At 45.4% G+C, this 19,345-nt stretch overlaps 2 protein-coding genes across 22 annotated transcripts in view; both read right to left on the bottom strand.

Moving 5' to 3' along the window:
* Positions 1–2,617: 2,617 nt before the first annotated feature.
* Positions 2,618–4,595, bottom strand: REP15 (RAB15 effector protein). Its single transcript, XM_041464757.1, is given in 4 exon segments — positions 2,618–4,013; positions 4,015–4,458; positions 4,460–4,577; positions 4,579–4,595. Coding segments are annotated over 4 exon segments (861 nt in total). The 3' UTR covers positions 2,618–3,731.
* A 790-nt stretch (positions 4,596–5,385) lies between these two features.
* The window catches only part of PPFIBP1 (PPFIA binding protein 1), a 101,991-nt gene continuing 88,031 nt past the window's right edge, over positions 5,386–19,345 (bottom strand). For 17 of the 21 annotated variants that reach the window (XM_041464712.1, XM_041464717.1, XM_041464713.1 and 14 more), the window contains 12 exons: positions 18,489–18,521; positions 16,151–16,292; positions 15,741–15,869; positions 15,004–15,154; positions 13,659–13,770; positions 13,428–13,516; positions 11,525–11,647; positions 10,618–10,743; positions 9,612–9,800; positions 8,910–9,089; positions 8,229–8,294; positions 5,386–7,761 (listed from right to left, as the gene is read on the bottom strand). In XM_041464712.1, the coding sequence (XP_041320646.1) occupies positions 7,675–7,761; positions 8,229–8,294; positions 8,910–9,089; positions 9,612–9,800; positions 10,618–10,743; positions 11,525–11,647; positions 13,428–13,516; positions 13,659–13,770; positions 15,004–15,154; positions 15,741–15,869; positions 16,151–16,292; positions 18,489–18,521 (1,427 nt within the window). In that variant the 3' untranslated portion in view covers positions 5,386–7,674. The remainder of the gene's footprint in view (positions 7,762–8,228; positions 8,295–8,909; positions 9,090–9,611; positions 9,801–10,617; positions 10,744–11,524; positions 11,648–13,427; positions 13,517–13,658; positions 13,771–15,003; positions 15,155–15,740; positions 15,870–16,150; positions 16,293–18,488; positions 18,522–19,345) is intronic. The other 4 variants (XM_041464721.1, XM_041464731.1, XM_041464728.1 and 1 more) reach the window with 1 other exon arrangement.

Below are 19,345 nucleotides of genomic sequence, written 5' to 3'. Positions count from 1 at the left end.
TGGGACAGTGGTGGCCTCAGCAGCACCGGGTGTGGTGGTTGCAAGGGTCCCAGGATGAGGGAAGAGATTAATCTGACTCCATATTCTTAAAAGGCTGATTTATTGTATTATGATATGATATTATAAGAAATTATATACTAAAACTATACTAAACTATAGAAAAAAGGATACATCAGAAGGCTAGAAAAGAATGAATAATAAAAACTCGTGACTTCTCAGAGAGTCCAACACAGCTGGCTTTGATTGGTCATTAAATAAAAACAATTCACATGCTGGATAAACAATCTCTATATTGCATTCCAAAGCAGCAAAACACACTCTGAGGCTTCTCAGCTTCTCAGGAGAAAAATCCTGGGCAAAGATGATTTTTCAGAAAATATCATGGTGACAACCAGGGAATGGTTGGGCACCGTGATCTCAGAGGGCTCCTCCAACCTGAAGGACTCCACGATTCCAAGGACATCCTGTACATGGCCAGCATAGACACACCTGTGCCTGCTGCAAGCATCATTTCCTTTCCTCTTCTTCACTTGGCTGCCAAACATTCCCTGGCAACAGGGAACATGGGAGCAGTCCTTGCTGTGGGAAAAGACAGCAGGATTAGATCTAATTCCCTTCACAAAGAGCTGACAGGATCCAGCTTGGGAAGCTCCCAGTCCCTTCCAGCAGCAAGAGAGGGAAATCACCTCGTGCCAAGAGACAATGACACGAGAGCTGTGGGGAGAGAGTGCTTTCACCTCGATCCCTTGGGTTTCTGTTCTCACAGCAAATCCTGAACTGCACCCCAGATGACATCCCAGGGCTCTTCACCCAGCTCCAGAAGGTGGCAGATGCATTCCCACAGCCCAGCCAAAGGAGGAAAGGGAGGCAGAGCCAGAAGAAAGGGCCAGCAGGAGCAGTGCAGCAGCTGGAACAAGGGGAGCACAGGGGGGCACGGATGAAGATTGGGGGACACCTCAGCTCCCGGTACAGCAGGGCTGGATCGATGCCACGGAACAGCCACAGATCCAGGCCCAGCAGCTCGGGAGGTGCCTCTGCTCTGGGGCACCTCTGGCAAAGCACACGGAGCCTCTGGCACACAGAGAGTTTGCCTTTCCCTGAGCCCTTCATTTTCAGTAGTTCTGGTCTCAACACCCATTTCTGCTGTGCCTTCTGGACAGCAGGGAGGTGGAACCTTCCCAAAGGGGATGTTCTCACCAATGTGTCCTTCTCTGCCCCTTCTCCTGGCAGAGGGAACGCTGACCCTCTGAGCAAGCCCCCGAGCGAGACCGAGTTCATCAACTGCTTCCAGAAAACCAAACAGGCTTTGAACCTCTTGGTGAGACATGGAGGAGTTTCCATCCCATGCAGGGACAGGGCTTTTCCCAGTGTATCCCAGCAGTGAGTGTTCAGAGGGAAATTAGAACAGAAAACACTGCCAAGGGACAAAGGTGTGAATTCCAGGTTCTTCAGAACCCAGGACAAACACTGTGTCATGTTACTACACAAACTGCCTGGGATTTCATGGGCTGGGGGCTGCACCTTACCTGGTCCATCAGCATGTGCAGTCACAGAAGCCTGGGGATGGCTGAGAGTCACCTGAGCTGAGGCTCTAGCTCAGCTGAGCAGATGAACACAGTCAGAGTTACATGGTTAAATACTTTTCACTGTTAGCCAGAATCCAGAGCCTTGGCCAATTCCTGTCATGGCTGAGGGCCCAGGGGCCTGAGCTAAAGCCCACAAGGGAAAGGGCCAGAGTGTGGTGCAGCCTGGGCAACATAACCCAGCTCCCAAAATAACATAGCAAGCCTATGTGACATCTCTGGGGTACAGAGCCCTTTGAGGGACACAAATCAAATCAACAACTACCCCAGTGTGTAACTCTCATAGTTCAAACTCTATACAGTCAAGACATTTTGATTTTCCCCTTCCCTTTCTATTATTGAGAAAGTGTGCAAAGGAAAAAAAAAACCCAGTTTTCAAGTGAGCCAGCTTTTCTAAAGAACTGGATAGGTGAAGTCACACTAGTTATACCAATTTAATGTGAAATTAAAGCTTTCTGCAGGTCTTTTATAAACCAGTATCAATCCTGTTGCAGTGTTGATTCTTCTGTTAAACAGGAAAAAAAAAAAAAACTATCCCCCACAGCTATGCAGGTTCTCTATGCAACACACCCGCTGACCCTCTGAGCAAGCCCCCGAGCGAGACCGAGTTCATCAACTGCTTCCAGAAAACCAAACGGGCTTTGAACCTCTTGGTGAGACATGGAGGAGTTTCCATCCCATGCAGGGACAGGGCTTTTCCCAGTGTATCCCAGCAGTGAGTGTTCAGAGGGAAATTAGAACAGAAAACACTGCCAAGGGACAAAGGTGTGAATTCCAGGTTCTTCAGAACCCAGGACAAACACTGTGTCAGGTTTATGCAGGTTCTCTATGCAACACACCAGAACTGTCTCCTCTGTCCCACCAAACCCAGCCACACACACAGAATACAGTGACAGCAGCTGTTTAAAAACAATCCTGTCTCAATGAACTGTTTCAGGACTGAAAGGTCACCCTCCTTCAAACCCAGCTACGTTTGTGACTCAGCAAAAATGTCACCGTTCTCTGTGTTTGTTTTTATTTCAGTTCCCCTTTCAGACTCCCTGCCTCTGCCATGGAATGCTGCAAACACCCCTGGCACTGATGCCTCAGCCTCTTTAGGCTCTTTTTTAATGGCTCTTTAAGTAACAGCCTCTGAATCTCAGCTCTCACAGCTTCCCCCATCTTACAACTTCAATAGTAAATAGTGAAAGATTAATGTGTTTTCAGTATTATTTTTACTCTGTTAAATGACTGAATTTATATGAAGATTAGAGGCAGATGAGTTTTGCACTGACAAGACTATTCAGACAGCTATAACCAAAGTGAGTTTACCAGTTTAAATATGGATCAGGTTGTCCTTCACTGGTTAAAGCAAGTAATTATACCCCAAAGTCTGACTTAGTACAGTAAAAGCTGAGGGAAATAGAATAAATCAAGCCCATAAATACCATCAGCTGCTAAGCTACTGAAAAAATTTCCAAGTGACATAATCTTGCCTCCTCCAGATATGCTCTCTGCTGTGAATGGTCAGGGGTTGCCTCTGTTACTATGAAAAGGTCCCACCTACATCAGGCCTGCTTTTTGTCCCCATTGCTCGATTGTTCCCAAGTGTTCTTGAACACCTGCACCTAGCTTTTGCCACATCTTGCCCTGACACAGCCACTCAGTGAGAAAAGCTTTGAAGTTGGCTCCAGCCCTGCCTTTTGTTCACAGCTCCAAGGCCCTGTGGAGCCTGGCACCAATTAGGGAGCAGGTAATTAATAAGTCTATCTCAGAGAAAGAGAGATTTCTGGCACTGGGAAGGGCTTTTCCTCTTAACTGAAACCAGCTCACTCCTTCAAATCAGTCATTTTAAAGCCTGGTATTGTCCTTCACACCCATTGCAACTCTTCTGACCAGCACCAGCACATTTCCATTATTACAGACTCACCCTCTTAGGACAGAAAAAAAATCTGCCACACTGCAAACAAAGACTCTGAGTCAAATCCACCAGGACCTCCCCAGAGCTCTGGCTGATAAAGCTTTCAGCAGCTCCAGCCAAGACTTAATGTCTGGCGAACAAAATGTTCTGGGAAAATGTCATGCCTTCTATAAACACAATTTCCTGGCAGATCCGTCCTGTTTGTTTTAAAATCTGGAGAGGCTGACTCAGCCTGGCTTCTACAGGAGCTAAGGGAACACGATGGATTGAGGGGAAGGTGGAGGGAATGGAGTGTGGGGAGGGGAGAGGGAGGGGCAGAGCTGAGCCCCACGTGTCCCCTGGTGCTGCATGGAGCCGCTGCTCCTGCCCAGCTGCTCAAAGTTTTTGTACACATTGCCCACATCCTTCAGTCTGTTTTTGGTGCCCAGGCAATTTTCCAGCATGTCTTTTGTGGGCAGGGAGCTGTCAGTGCTGGTGACAAATTGCCGCGGGGCATTCCTGCCCAACAGGCAGCATTTTTGCTCCTCTTTTGGCAACACTGTCCAGCAAGACTCCTTGGATGTCCTTGGGCTTCCCTGGCATGCCAAACATGCTGAACAAGCCCAGGCAGTCCCGTCCCACCAGGCGGCAGAACTTGACCAGCTTCTCACACCTGCTCGTGTTCTGGAAGCGCTCATCAGCCAGTGTGGCCTCCCGGCAGCAATCCTTGGCAGGGCCGTCATCATGGAAGAGCTCAGCTGGCTGCAAAGCCTGCATGGCGATCTGCGTCTTGATCTGCTTGTCAGACCCACACAGAGTCCAGATCCAGTCCACTCCAAACAGGGAAGACTGCTGCTTGGTCATTTTGCTGGTCATGATCCGCTTCTCCATGCCCTTTCCCACGCAGAAGACGATGAAGTTGACCAGGAAGATCTCGCTCAGTGTGTTTGTGGCTGGCTGGAATTTGCTTTGAGGATCGACAAAACCCAGATAGTCCCTTCAGCCTCTGAGATGCATGGACCACACCCTGGCTGAAGACTTCACAGATGACCAGCATTTCAGCCTTGTTCTCCTGGTTGTCCCCCTGGGAGACTTTCTAGCCCATTTTCTCATCGTGGAGGTCATTTCCACATGCAGACTGCCTCAGGGACAAACCTTTATTTTCTAGCAAAGGCTTTGCAGGTGCTGGGCTCAGCCAGACCTATTCAGCTGCACATGGATACCTGCAGCCTTCCCGGTGAAGGTGGTGGCAGAACTGAGCTCTGTGTGCCCACGGGGCAGCCGGGCTTTCTCCTGGGTGTGTTTTTCCACAGCTGACTGAGCGGTGACCAGCCCAACAGGTCCCGTAGCTTTCACACTTAGTGAATTCATCTGTGCTTGTTTTCCTTATTGTTAATTCTGGCACCATTTCTTTGGCTGATGTTATCTCATTCCAGTATGATCTTATCTCCTTGGATCTCCTTTCTAGGACTATTGCACAGAAACCAGTTTTTTTGCACAGGGTGTTGCCTGGAGATAAAACCACCTTTTTCTTTTTATCTCCCAGAGAAGGGAGATTAACACTTGGGACCAGAGAAAGTCTCTTTCACAGCAAGAAGGGACAGAGCACCCTCGGAGGGCTCCCTCTGGAGAACACATACTGAGCAATGATCATGTAACTTCTCACCACATCAAACAACCCAAGATGGTTCAAATCTGGATCCCAGAAATAACTAAAAAGTCTTGATATAGTTGATTTTTAGCTGTTAGTCAAGCCCTGCTGCAGGCACTACTGACAAACTAATTAATGAGTCAACAAAAAAATGTGTGATTTTGCCCCTTTTCCTTCCTTTGTTTTTTGAATAGAACAGAACAACCTTCCATGGAAAATGAAAAGGAAAAAAAAAAGTGGACGTGAAAAAGGAAACCGGCTTCCAGAAACACTTGGCATTTTCCACAGACTTTATTGGATTTCACATGGTAATACACAGCAGTTACACTGCCCTCTCCAAAGAGGCACCAATTAAACACCTCAACGGTATGGACTGTGTGCACACACGCACCTAAAAACCTCCTGACTTCATCGCTTCTCTCGTGTTCCCACCCTGTAAGAGAACCAGGGCCCAGATGGCAGCTCCGAGGGGATGACCTGGCTGCCAGGAAACTGTTGTTTGGAGCAGAATGCTGCTTACACTGCACTTCAATAAATGATCATAAACGATCACTGCCCTCACTAATAACACTCCAGAGAAACTGGAGAGTGTTTGTGGCTATTTCAGGACACAGTAGTGTGCCACTGGCTCCCTTTTCCCGCCCTGTGAATACCCAGTCCTGTCCAGCAGCCAGTGACTAGTGAGAGCCATCCAGAGGAACACTTTGTTTGGAAGCCTGTACCACATTTCCCAATGCTTCCTCAGGGTTTTATGTTCAACTTCCATGTAAATAATAACAATATTGCAGAATATTCACAGAAAGGGAGGCCTGAATCCACATCCCAAGCATCTGCACCCTAAACCTTCCCACATTAAATTTTGCGTCTTGGTACATCAATAATCACCTACACTGCACATCCTTCAAAGGTCAGGGTTACCAGCTTTCATCATTCTAATGCTGGAATATGCCTCTGATCCAACAGGAGCTCCCTGAAAATCCTGGGAAGAACCTTTCTTCCTTTCCTAGCTTTTTTAACAGTGTTTCAGAAACACCCCCAAAGTCAGCACAAACCCCAGATCCCCTGCATGACACCAGGAATGATCTCACTTCCAGCAAGGAGAGCGACAAAACGAGTGACAAAAACTTGGCAAAGCAACACCACCACAAGGAGCAATTCCAGCTGGACTTTTGTTTGCCTTTTACAGAGCAAAGGAGCTTCATGCCATTGTGCTAAAATACATGCAACATTCAACACCATACAAATGACCACTGGAATAAAAAGTTACTTTTCTTTGTGTGCTTGCTTTTGGCTAGGACACCTTGCAATACTGGAAGTCTGACACAAGATTCCCGCTGGCTAGTTAAGGATTTTAAAACCTGATGATCCTCAAGAGCAGAGGAGCTGTGCTTTAAGAAGGTAAAATGATAAGCAACACATTTGATATTTGAATTTTGGAGGAAAAGTCTCACCTTAGGCTTAGTAACATGAAATAATATATTTCCTATACATTTCTCTATATAATTTTATTTTTTTTTTGCAACTACACCATCTTCATGTTAGTCACAGCACAGAAATATCCCTTCCATATGCAGAGAGTACTTTCAACTTTAAGGAATTTTTTTTTTAAGTCATGGAAGTGTTACTAACCTTGTTGAATGCTAACTACTAACTAACTAACTACTGCTGCTGGGGACACGAAAGAAGACATTTTAAAATGTGCAGTTCCTGGATGAGTCACTGCTAGAAGAAACATGCTTTAGAATAGTTTAATCTCAAATGAAAGATCATTAAACTGTACACTCAGTAAAAAGCAATGAAAGCAAACAGTTCCAAAGGTCAGCCTGCCTTTCCCAGTAACCAGCTGGTCTGCAAACTGGCATAATTTTTTTACAACCTTCTCCCCTTCCCTTGCACACCTTCAACTTTCTATCACTCTATCTCACAAAATTTAAATTTTTGCTTTTATATGTACTTCGTAGACTTATTTTTTCTATTTTTTTCTATTTATTTTTTTAATAAAACAGTATAAAAATAGGAGCAACAGTCAAGAGCTACCAGGGAGCTTACAGAGGGCACGGATGACTGAAATCCTACATTGGATAGGGCTGAACTGGTGTTTGTGCCAAACAAAAGCACTTAGAAAAGAGAAGTAACTTCTATTTTTCAGCTGCGAGCACAGAGAGAGCTGATGTGTGCTACCTACAGACGCAACCCTTTCACCTAACACCTTCTGTTCTTTTCAAACAGTATAAAGGATTATCTGAGGCCAGGAATAAGCAAAAGGAGCACTAGCATACCACATCAATTTCAACGCAACACTCTGAAACATATTACCAGTTTGTACATTAAAAAGAGTTAAAACGATTACCATTCACCAGTGTCTGGGTGGTTTTCATGGCAGCTTAAGTAGGCACCTTATTTTTTCTCCTTTTCTCTTTAAAATTCTCCACCCCTCACTGTTACTTCTAACAAACAGAAGCAAGAGCAATGTAAAGAACATGATCTGCTGCCCATCATGTGGAACAGGGATGTCCTTGCACGCAGGAGAATGAGCCTTTGTCAGTGCCTGGTGGTGACTGTCACACGTTGGAGTCCTCATCTGTTATACTAGTGCTAGGAGAGCGAGTGGCAAAGTCTTTGAACATTTCATCTTCCTTCAGCATGTGCTGGTAAGGGAAGGAAGGAAGAGTCAAGGTTTCTCAAAACTGGAGTCCGTCACCTGTCCTGTGCTGGGCAGCAAACACTGCCTGCCAGTCACTGCTTTGTTTTGCTGAGGGAAGTTTTCACCCACCCGGTTGCAAAACCAGCTCACTGCTGTCTGCTGGCCCCTGTGGCTTGAGCTTTCCACCCAGAAAATGCAGCCTGACTCCCAGCTGGAAACACACTGACCATGGGCAATGGGGCTGTGTCCTCTGCCCTCCCCAGTGTGTGGGGAGCCAGCACAGGCCACCAAACCTACCCACCAGGATGGGCAGGTACCTTCCTGAACCACTGGGTTTTTTTGTGCCCTCTGTCCCTGCAGGAGACCCAAAGGACCTCATTGACACTGTTTAACATGAGTGACTGCCAAGGGGTTTGCACCCGTCCCACAGAAACAGAGACCTTACTTCACAGACCTCATTCACAGACTTACTGTCAGGTTGTTGATGCCTTCAGAAAATGCTCCTATTTGCCTCACCGTCCCTTCTGAATCTTCCATCTATATAAATCAAAATGAATAATGAATTAATAACAACTTATTTGTATCATAGCGTGGAATCATATAATGCATTGGGTTGGAAGAGACCTTAAAAATCATCTCAGTGCAATCCCCTGCCATGGGCTATCCCAGGTTGCTCCAAGCTCTGTCCAACTTGGCCTTGGACACTGGCAGGGATGGGGCAGCCACAGCTTCTCTAGGCAACCTGTGCCAGGGCCTCACCACCCTCACAGGGAAGAACATTCTTCTAACTTCCTAAACCTCCTGAGATCCAAACCCACCCTCTGTCAGTATGAAGCCACTCTCCCTTGTCCTGATAGGACAGAGTGACAATTAAGTGCAGCACACAATTTACTGATTACACCTGAGATGTTCACACCAAGGGAGAAGCATGGCCTGTAAGGAGAGGAGAGTTACTCCAGAGCGGGCCCTAAAGGTGCTGCATTCACAGCTTCAACCTCCTTGGAAGCAGACCCTTTTGTCACTAATGCTGTGTGACAGCAAGAAGTCAGGGCCTTCACAGGCCAAAGCAAAAAGAAGACTTCCCTGGGAAATGGAAGGTTTTCCCACCAAACCTGACAGCTCAAAGACTCAGAATTGTTAGAAGTGGCTTACCTGCTCTAGCCTGTCCAAATCATCATCATCATATACTCGGATATCCAGGCCAGGCTTAAAGCCCTTCTTCGATGCACTCCCAGATGCCTGCCCCAGCTCCATAGAACACACATACTCCTCCACATCATCCTGCTTCTTCTTCCTCAGGTTCCCAAAATTGCTGAAGGTAAGTTTCTTTGGCTTAAAAGTGAAGAGAAATTTTCCAAGGAATTAGAGAATCAACAAAGAACAGGCCTACTCGTTCTCTCCTGTTTCCATGACAAAAGGTCAAAACCCCAGTGCTCTACTACACAGATCATCTGAATTTCATGACAATGGCATCTGAAAGGACAATGTGCCCTCTCATTCTACCACTGTTAAGACACCACCATTTAACCGATCCCAAATGAGGTGAAAATTTCACATTAAACCATGAGTTTGTAAACAGTAAGGAACAGTCTCCCTCCCAAACACCTCTCAGTACAAACAGGACAACACAAGTGCTACCCCTTGTCTCTGCAGGTCAGAGAGGCTGAGAAGTGGCCTGTTCATGGTAGACACAAGTGTCAGCCCCAGATCTCCCATGTCCTGTTCTCATACTTCTTTCCTTAGGAACCAACCCCTTTTCTCAGACCTTACTGATGCACCCTCCCAGCATGGATAAAACCAGAGATCCAAATGCTTCCCTGGAATCTCCCCCCACCCCCAGAACAAGTGGCCTACCTTGACTTTGGCAGTTGCTGTCAGGAGGACATAGTCTGGGGACTCCATGGCTTCACGCTTCTGCTGCTGGGCCTCCTGCCCCACCAGGAGGTTGAAATGAGTGGCCAAGTGCCGCCTCAGCAGTGTCTTGTTGGGTGGGATGTTCAGGATCTGGGCCATGGTTTCTACATTGAAACGGGGCTCCAAAACCTGGGAATCCAATCACAGAGAATCCAGCTGAAGCCAGTACTCTCTGATGAGATCTCAAGGACATCCAGGCCTCTTGGTCATTCCCTAAGGCTGCTTTGGGATTTTTGTTTGTATTTTAGAGGAAATATACAATGAAGAAGGAGGAAAGAGTGATAGCTAATTAAAGGATTCCTAAAATACTACCTCCAGGCTTTCCTTCTGGAGTTATAAATAGGAGCAATAGGCAGGTAAGAAGAAATTAACAGATAAATCCACCCTTAACTGAAGTACTGTGTGAAGCTGCCACAAAATGTTTACCCAGTATCATCTTCCAATTCTGAAAAAGGTAGCCAGAGGAATCACGGAAAATAAACAGACACAGAATGTCTGGAGCAGGGATATAATTCCTAATCACCAAAACAAACCTCTGCAGATATAAGTCTCTTGTCTGGAGTATGTGATGCTAGAGCAATTAAAAACAATCCTGGTTTGACAGTGTAATCCCAAATTTTATAAAGGTAACAAGCTTCCCCCACAAAAGAAAACCATATCCAGGTTAGGAAGGCAGAAAGTTCTTTCTGCTGTACATGGCAGCACTGTAGGACAGGAGGTGGAGAATGCCATACCAAAATAGAATTGTGAGGGGAATACAGTCTATTAAACCACACTACTTCCCCACGAGACATTAATATCCTTTAAATCATAACGTAAGAAACTTCTTATTAAGCAGAATAAGCAGAAAAGGCATGTGCCACAAAGAAAATGTCAGAACATTGACCTAGTGGTTCCCAGACATCTTTTTTTTCCTAAAATGGAAGAAGCCACCCCAAAAGCTCACCATCAGCCCCCCGTGCACTCCGCTGCCCCGCAGGTTGGGGGCATACTCTGCCAGATCCACAGAGCGCAGCCACTCCATCACGCGGTGGTTGGTCCACTGGGTGACCTCAGAAGGTGTCACATTATTCTGCCAACAGGAGGGACAGGCAGGTAAGGAGACATCCCAAATCAGCTGAATCCTAGACCAAATCTTTATTGAAAGATACTTCTCCTGCCCTTAAGGAATACAATCCTACTTTGCACTTGAGAAAAGAATCTCTTTCTGGATTGCTACCTCACAGCAAGAGCAGTGTGGGGATGGGTCTGGGCAAGGGTGTGTCAGGTCATTTGATTATTGTGCTGTGCACTAGGGTTATTTGCCATTTCTACCAGTAGAGCTGAAAATTCAGCTGGTTCCATGAGATGCTGTGCTGTTCTTGCAAATATACATTGTGGATCTAAATCCAAGAGTCTGGGTTGCTCTATCATCCACTGCCCTGTCCAGCATTTGCTGCTTCCAAAACACGATGATGGCAGTCTCCTGTCTGGTAATGAAGCCAAGCTCCTTTTACACAGAAAATTTTGACTCAGCCATCAGTTTTCTAGAGAGTTGCACAAGACTTGTGGCAAGAGTGCACAGAATTCAAGATGATTTGTTTTTCAGACAGCACATCAGACACTGGGCCAAAACAGCCAGGTGTTGGCTTGGAGGAGAAGCGGGAGACTTGGAAAGGGGGACATGAGTTTGGGATCATGGCAGGTAGAGGAAAGTAAGTGATGGCAGAGCTTGAGGTTAAAAGAACAACATGAGAAACAGGAAACTAAAAATGAAGCAGAATGAGGAGACAGGAGGAGAGAGCAGAGCAGGAATAACCAAACACCAGGGATAAAGCCCTAGAGGACTCCACAGCTTCCTTGTAAAGCAGTACCTCATCAGATGGCCTCCTGCGCAGGCAGTTGGGCTCAAAGTTGTTTATTCTCAAAACCTGAATGGCTCTTTTGATGCTGAGGTGGTGAAGGACACTGATGACCTTCAAGGAGAGTAGATCATCCTGTCAAAGAGCAAGAAGGAGTTAATAAACACAGACATGTTTATTCATGGAAGCAGCATCCTCCTGGAGGGGACTGCTTTAGCCCCTGGCTTAAAATGGCACATCTGACACACCTGGGGAAAGATTTTATTATGTCAGACAGGTGATTTATATCAAATCATTGTCCCAAAATAAAAACTTCCTGTGTTGCACTGTACTAGCTCTTGGGGGATGTTTTTCACACAGGGTACAGAGCTTAGTACAAGAAACATGGGGTAACAAGGAGGGAAAAAGGGTGAGATGACACATCCTCAGTGACAGGATAAGAGCCCGGACAGCACCAACACACTACACTAGACTCAGCTGGCATTTAATCCTGCCAGAAGTTACCTCAAATGTCCAGCTAGCAGTTTAACTGAAAAAATAAATTACCCTGAAAACTGGGACATTCTCTATGGTTAGAATAAAAAAGAGGGAATAAGAAAGTGTCTCAAAGTCCAAGTGTAATTTGGCTAACTTAAATAAATTTATGCACCCTTGTTCCAGGGTTATCCTGGCTTAATCTTTCAGTTTTACTTATATGTTATGAGCACTGGAATCTATTTTGTCAGATATTTAAGACAAGATTCTTTGCTTACCCAAACATCCCACTGTGTTCACCTAACTTTGTGATGAATCTGACAGGAGGTTACTATGTCATGGTTTGCTATTACATTTATTATAAAATAATAAATGTTCCTTATTATTTATTTTGAGTTGCATAACTTCAAAAGATCATAAGAAGTATTAGTTTAATACTTTGCATATTCTGTTGGTTATTTACGGTGAATCTGTTGTCATAACCTGATGGTTAAACTTGCTCTAAAAATATCCCCAGTGATCTACAGTTAAAGGGCAGCGACAATGGTAGTAAAGTCTCCCAACACAAAGTCAAACTTAATGGAGGCTGCTAGCATCACACCTCCCAGGTGAAAGAAGAAGAAACAATCTTATAATAAATAAAATTGCAAACCATGACATAAAACCTATGCATAACACATGCAAGTGTGGCATGAAAAAGTAACTCATGGTTCATGAGAGCGCAGGGCTGTGATTAATTCTTTCTGCACAACAAAGAAGAAATCAGTATTAGCAATGTTCAATTTGCATTTGTGTCCCCAGAGAAGGAAGGTCTTATCTCATCTTACCTGAGCCCTTTCACAGAGGAAACCTGACTGGCAGTGAAGTGGGGAGTGGGGAGGTGATGCCTGTGCTAAGCACTTTGAAATGCAAAAGCTGTTAAGTGTAGCCTGCTTTCAAACAAGCTGGCTCTCAGAACTGCAATTTTCTTCAAAGGAAATTGCTTGGGTTTTCTTCACCTAAGCATCCATGTAAGAAAGCAAGCAAGCTGATAGAATACTTGCTCACTGAAGAAAAATATTCCACCTGCTTCTATTAATTAATGACAATATGAACAGCAAAAGCATGAATGGCAACCACAGCATTTGCACACCTTTGTGTACAAAAGCCCTGCCTCAGCACACCAGTGTCACACACAGCTGTTAAGCTCAGGATTGTCCATTTCTCATGCATGAGTCCAAATTCTTGCTTTCTGTGTTTGCTCTTCCACCTGAATCTAGTAGCTCTAGAGATGGAAAGAACTTAGGAAATGTTTGCAGGTGAGCAGTAGTATCTGATTTCTATAGGTTACAGCTATTGGCATGAACAGAGGACACTCACTAGGGTTTAAAGGGGTCCTTTGAACACTGAGAAGCCAAGAACATGGAAAGGACGTCAGGAAAGGAAGAAACCATTTACTCACCACAGTCATGTAATGGAGCATGCGGCCATCCACCTTCCCCTCATCAAACTGGGTCTTATACTGGGGCAGGCCAATGTCATCCAGCCACCCTAGGGCAGGACAGACACTCCTGTTAGAGTGGCAGCCACATTACCCAGCACCACTTACTGCTCCCATCCTCAGTGCCCCAGATTAGTCATGGTTAAGGACCCCTATCCAAAGCTACTGCTTCAGTATACAGTAAAATCTTACTGGTAACCCAGTGGTAATCCAGTTTTCCATGGTTGGTCTCCTCTTCAGATCCCAGTGCCTGCAGAGCAAGCTGGAGCTTCTTCCGATGCAAAGGGTGCTTTATCCCAAGTTCCTGTGAAAGGAAGAAAAGCAGTAAATCTAGAGACAATACTGTTTTATTCCTCCCTCTGCTGAGTGACAAAGGGTTTCTGAGAGTCACACTTTCACAGCATTGCTGGTGACCTGGCAGGTGCATTTTCTTTTTGCTGAATTTCAGTGTTGTTTTAGCAGACATTCAGCACTGGGAAAGGCCTACTTACTGGGGTGGGTTAGTTTCACAGTGTGGCAGATTAATTTAAGGAGTGGTGGATTCTAAACTGCATTAAAATGTTGGCCACAATATTCTCATACCAGGTTAAAAAAAATTCCCACAATATAATAAAAATGTTAGCATTCAAAAAAATACTTGCTGGGATTAATTCATCCACTCCCACTTAGGTAGCTAAAGTTAAAATAATTATTTAGTTAAGAGCATAGATATGTCCCAAGAATTACTGAAATTCATTAATGCTTCCAAATGTGTAACATAATTTCCCAGTTTAGTTGCAAGTGCAGCCATTCCAGGACCTCTTTAATCCCATTTCACTTTCAGGAATGCCTGCTGGTTAATGTTACCTCTGATAGCACTATTATAAGCCATTATGTTCATAATACACTTCTCTTATTCAGTTGTAGTGTAACTACCCAATTGAGAAAACAGGCTTACTATTCGGTGAAGAGAGTGATTTTTTAAAAGCTGAAAATTCAAACTTTATCAAATACTATGGATTACAAGTTTAAATTGAATCAATTCCTTCTTTGTTTCTCATTTTTAAAATCAGACAAGCAATTCTGCAACAATTAGAGACTGATCAACCTGTGTGTAACAAATCCTCATTCCTCTTTGTATAAAATGGACAGAAAACAATCAGAACAAAACAGCACCTTTTTACACCCTTCTCACATAGGCATAAAATAACTGTAGCATATATGGGTGCTAATGAAGCAGAGCTACAAACCTATAGGATAATGAGGCAATCTCATATGCATATTTTTAGAGGGTGCTATAGTCAATTGATGTGTCCAAGCTTAATGAAGTTAAATCACGTATTTGTAATTATTAGCTTCATTACAGAGCATTAAATTTCTACAAAACTTCAGCTAAAAAGAAATTGATTTGGCATCATTGCAGGTGACAGTATTTTAAAAACTCATCTAGTTTACATTTTTTTACCAGGTGCACTTTACAGACCTGATTTACATGCACAGAAATGGTGATTTTTTTTTGGTACCTTTATTTGAAAGGAGTGTTTCTGGTATTCCTCACCTTTTCCAGATCCTGCTGAGAAGCCTGCAGAAGTGTTTGCCCAGACAATATCCAGTGCCTGCCATTACTGATGTAGGAGCCAAGCCCTTGATCCTGGAGCCAGTTGCAAACCTGCTCCTTGGTCCACTTTGCGAATGGCATGTCCAGCTCACTGCAGGAGATGTTACCCAAAATAGACTGATAAATCCTGTGTTCCCTATCTCCTGTTATAAATAATGAGAAAGCCAAACACTAAGCCTAATTCACATCTTGTGGCAGCTGGGACAACCTCTGAGGGGGAACCATCAGCACGAAAAAGTGCTGACACTACTGATTTGTTGCCACTGTCACAATAAACACAGCCTCCTATAATGCTACTGAAAAGAGCCATCTCTGCTGCCTAGCATGGCTACAGCTCTGGAGTGAGACTGGAATGTTTCGCTTTCTTCTTTATTCCCTGAAAGTGCAGCAGGAAAAGTACAGAAGGAATATCTGTCACTGCCACGTGAGGGCTCACGCGCTGCCTCGTGGCCCCATCCTGCAAAGGCAAGAGCTTAACAGCAGGACCCCACCACCCAGCCCACTTCAGCCCTGCAGGGACCCTCTCTCAGAGGAGGAAGCGGCCTGGATCTGCCTGGTTTTGCCCAGTCAGGAGAGGGGATGTTTCATTTTGGCACTGCCCTCCTCCTCTGGGCCCTGTGCTTGGCTGGAGCCACTGGGACCCAAGCACCAACATGTTGGCCGCAATCGTGCCTGACCTGTGGGACTGCCCCAGGTCCCGAGACCAGCCCAGCCGGGGTCCTGCAGTTGCTCTTGTCCCTCCTCTTTTGAACTCTGTCTCAGACATGTCATCTGGGTTGAAGGTGGTGGACTGACTTCTTTTAAGCCTAAAGAAAGAAAGCAAGAACATTCACATTTGGCTAAGGAAAAGGCATGTTGCTGCTGCCACTGCAACCAACACAGGCAAGATCTCCCCCAGGGCTTGCAGCCCCTCTTCTACCTGCCCCCAAACCACTGTTATCTCTCCCAAATACCACATGGGCTGCTGCTCTTGGGATATTAAACCACGGAGCCACACACCGGCAGGGGAGAAAGGAAGGTGTGTCCCCAGCAAACCCCTGCCCAAGCCCCAGCTCTGGAGAATGGTCATCTCTCATCTTCTACTTACCTTCCAAACAACTTCTTGATTCCCCTGGCCTTTTTCCTGGGATCTGGAGAAGGTGGTGTCATCTGCAAACTATCTGCTTCTTTTGGGCGAGGGGGCAAGCCAGCCAGATCCAAGTGGTCTGCAGATCCCTTCTCTGTTTCAGCTGTTAGAAAACAAAAGTTTTGTCAAGACCCTCTTGTGCAAGACTGTACAGACATGCTCCTGACCTTGGGAATGACTCCTGCTAAACTACTGACAGCCACCATGTCAAGAAAATGGGGCAAAGAGGGATGGGAAAATCCATGAGAAACGCCACATGTTCCTCCTTCATGAGCCTGGCTGGTAATGCTCCAAGGCAATGCTTTGCTTCAGTTAAGTGCCTTGCACCCAAGGTGGGAAAATCCACCTCATGAATCAAGTAGTGAATTAAATCCCAAATTTACTCTCCCTCAGGGAGTGCTCCTACAGTGCTTTCACAGACAGAGCCAAGGCACGTGGGTGCCCAGAAACAATTCAGTGCAGTGGCAGGGAACTAAACCAGGAGTCCCCAAAGCACAGAAAGCCAAGTAACTCCCCTGCAGATATCCTTCCCAATAACCAGTAGTATTTCATTCTCTGGCCAGGAAATTCCAGCAACGAAACTCTTGCCCCAGAAGGAGGGCCCTCTTCCCCCCACTTCTTCAAATTGTGGAATGTTTTGTTCCTCCTCAGAGGAACACCATGGAGTTTAGACTCTGTCTGAACTGCATCTTCTGGTTGAACAAAACATCTCTGATTGGAGACTCTCAACATTACCACCCACTCTAAAAGCATTAAATCCTTGATCTGTAGCTGTTTTCCATCACAACAAACCTGAGGGCTCTTGTCCCCAAAGGGGAAGTTGCCACAAGAGCTAAACTATTAAAGGAAAAGACAATTTAAATATAATTTAAAAAGAAAACTGATAGAATTGCAGTATCTACTAGACTACACAAGCAGAGATGTGCTAGCAAGTGCCAGATAGCTGAATAAAACTACTATGCCAGTTGCTTGCTAGGGAAGAGTGAGAGCACGAGCTTGTTCAGCTGAAGCAGCCGTGGCAAGGCAGTCAGGCCTGGAATGACTTGCAGCATCTTTTAATATAGCTCTGTAATTAAATGACCATCACTTGTGTTTTAAATGGACTTTCAGACTTCCAGGAGAAAAGTAAACAATGCATCAAGGAAAAGCTTATATTGCTGGAACATGCGGTCTCAAGCCACAGAGTTAATGTTGAGATGGCCACAAAAGGGCCATGACCAGCAACAAACTATAGGCTTTGCCAGTGTATCCTTCTGCTGGGCAAACCTTAGATGGTTCAGCCAGAACCTATTTTCCACCTTGTCAAACCTTGCAGTGAAGCAACAAGGTCAAAAGATCATTTCCAGGCACTTTGATTTGGCCACTATCGAGCACAGGGATCCTGCCACTGACAGAGACAGAATTAACATCAAACCAGGCTGTGGCATTCGTGGGTTTTGCTTTACCTGTAGAAGGTAAAGCGAAAAAATCCAAAACCATGGAAATGGCATTCTAGAGAGAGAACACCAGGACAAGGTTGGGTGCATTAGTAGCAGAGATTTGCAGGAATTGCGGGTTTGCTCCTCATACCTGGCTCCTTTTCATGCACTGACACAACCCTGAAGAACAGGTAACATTTAGGGGGCCATGTAAGAAAAAGAGAGGGTCCAGAGCACTTGGGTCTCTTTGCCACCCCATGTGGCTGTACCACCACCCCACTGACACAGCTCACCTTCCTAAGGCAGATCACACCTGTCCTTGCCAGAACCATCCAGGGAATGCTCACATCACAAAACTGGCTCTTATTTACTATGTGAATGGCTCCTTCCCCATCTGCCCCAATTATTTCTCATTTGTTTTACTGAATCATAAACACAACTACATCTAGAAGACAAATTACACATGCCTTCCCTCAGAACTGCCTTAAATGAATGCCTGGGAAATACTGCTCATTCCCTACTTCACCACCCTTTAAACTCTTCTAGTGGATCCAGGGCAGGTGGCAGCACAAAGGTAACTACTAAGCATCACCAGTTCTCACCTGGTACCTCGGTCTGTGGTAACTTTGTGCTCAAAGTTACAGCAAAAGTCTCTGCAAACTGACCTGCAATCTCTCATTAGTAGCAGCTACTCAGGAACAGCACAGCTGACTTTTAGCAGAGGGCAGATGTTACGTGAAAACTCCTTTTAGTGATGGGCAGAAGCTCCGATGCAGAGCTCTGGTGCCTGGCTGTGGTTTGGAAAGTGTGTGGCCACAACCAGCTGTTAGCAGCAGTCAGGGCACAGGGCTGGCATGGGTAGACATGCAGGATTACTGTACCTAAAGTAGGTGCACTGGCACTTCGAGTGCGATCTTCAGATATCCACACAAGGCACAAACCCACACGCAGCACAACAGGAGAGAACACGCAGAGGCACAAAATCAAACACAATTCAAAACTCACGGCAACACAGTAGGGACAAAAGGAGGCAGGGACAGGAGACACAAGCGCCACACAAATGCTGAATTCACATGGGATTAGGAGTACCAAGTCACTGGGAAACTCCCTTTCACAACAAAGGAGTGGAGTAGAGCTCTGTGGTGGGGAGGGAAAAATGGCACCAGTCACTTCAGCGCAAGGAGGTCATCTGCTCCAGGACCCACTGCTCCTGTGAAGTGGCAAATACCTGGAGAGCAGTTTAACAGATGGGGGCACTGAAATCTGGGTAACATAAATAACTTACTCGAAGTCACAGCACCCTGAATTACATGGCATATCTTCCAGTCCTCTACAACAGCCACAAGTACTGTGTTTTGTTAGACAAATCAATTTCAGGACAACACAAGGGATTACACAAAAGCAAAGATGAAATAAACCAAAGCGAAAAGTCTAACCCTCAGAATAGACTGTACATCTATTCCAAGTAAGCTAGCAACTTCCCAGGCTGTATGTCACAGGCAAATATGGGCAGCATATCATCAATGTGTAGGTATGTTACTTGTTTTGAACAAAAATCTAAAATTCTCTTGGAGTAAGTAACAAAGCAGAAGCTATCCCCCTTCAGGCTTCTGAAATAGAGAGCTAAATTCCTGAATCTCATGCAAGAGAAAAACAAAAACCTCAGATGTCTGGCAGTAGATCTGATGCAGGGATTCACTGGATGCTTGAACTGGATCAGTGGAGAGACTGTTGGAGC

The sequence above is a fragment of the Pyrgilauda ruficollis genome, unplaced genomic scaffold, assembly GCF_017590135.1.
Source record: "Pyrgilauda ruficollis isolate IOZ18807 unplaced genomic scaffold, ASM1759013v1 scaffold183, whole genome shotgun sequence".
NCBI lineage: Eukaryota > Metazoa > Chordata > Aves > Passeriformes > Passeridae > Pyrgilauda > Pyrgilauda ruficollis.
The sequence above is the reverse complement of the archived record's forward strand: the minus strand, read 5'-3'. Positions and strand labels throughout refer to the sequence as shown.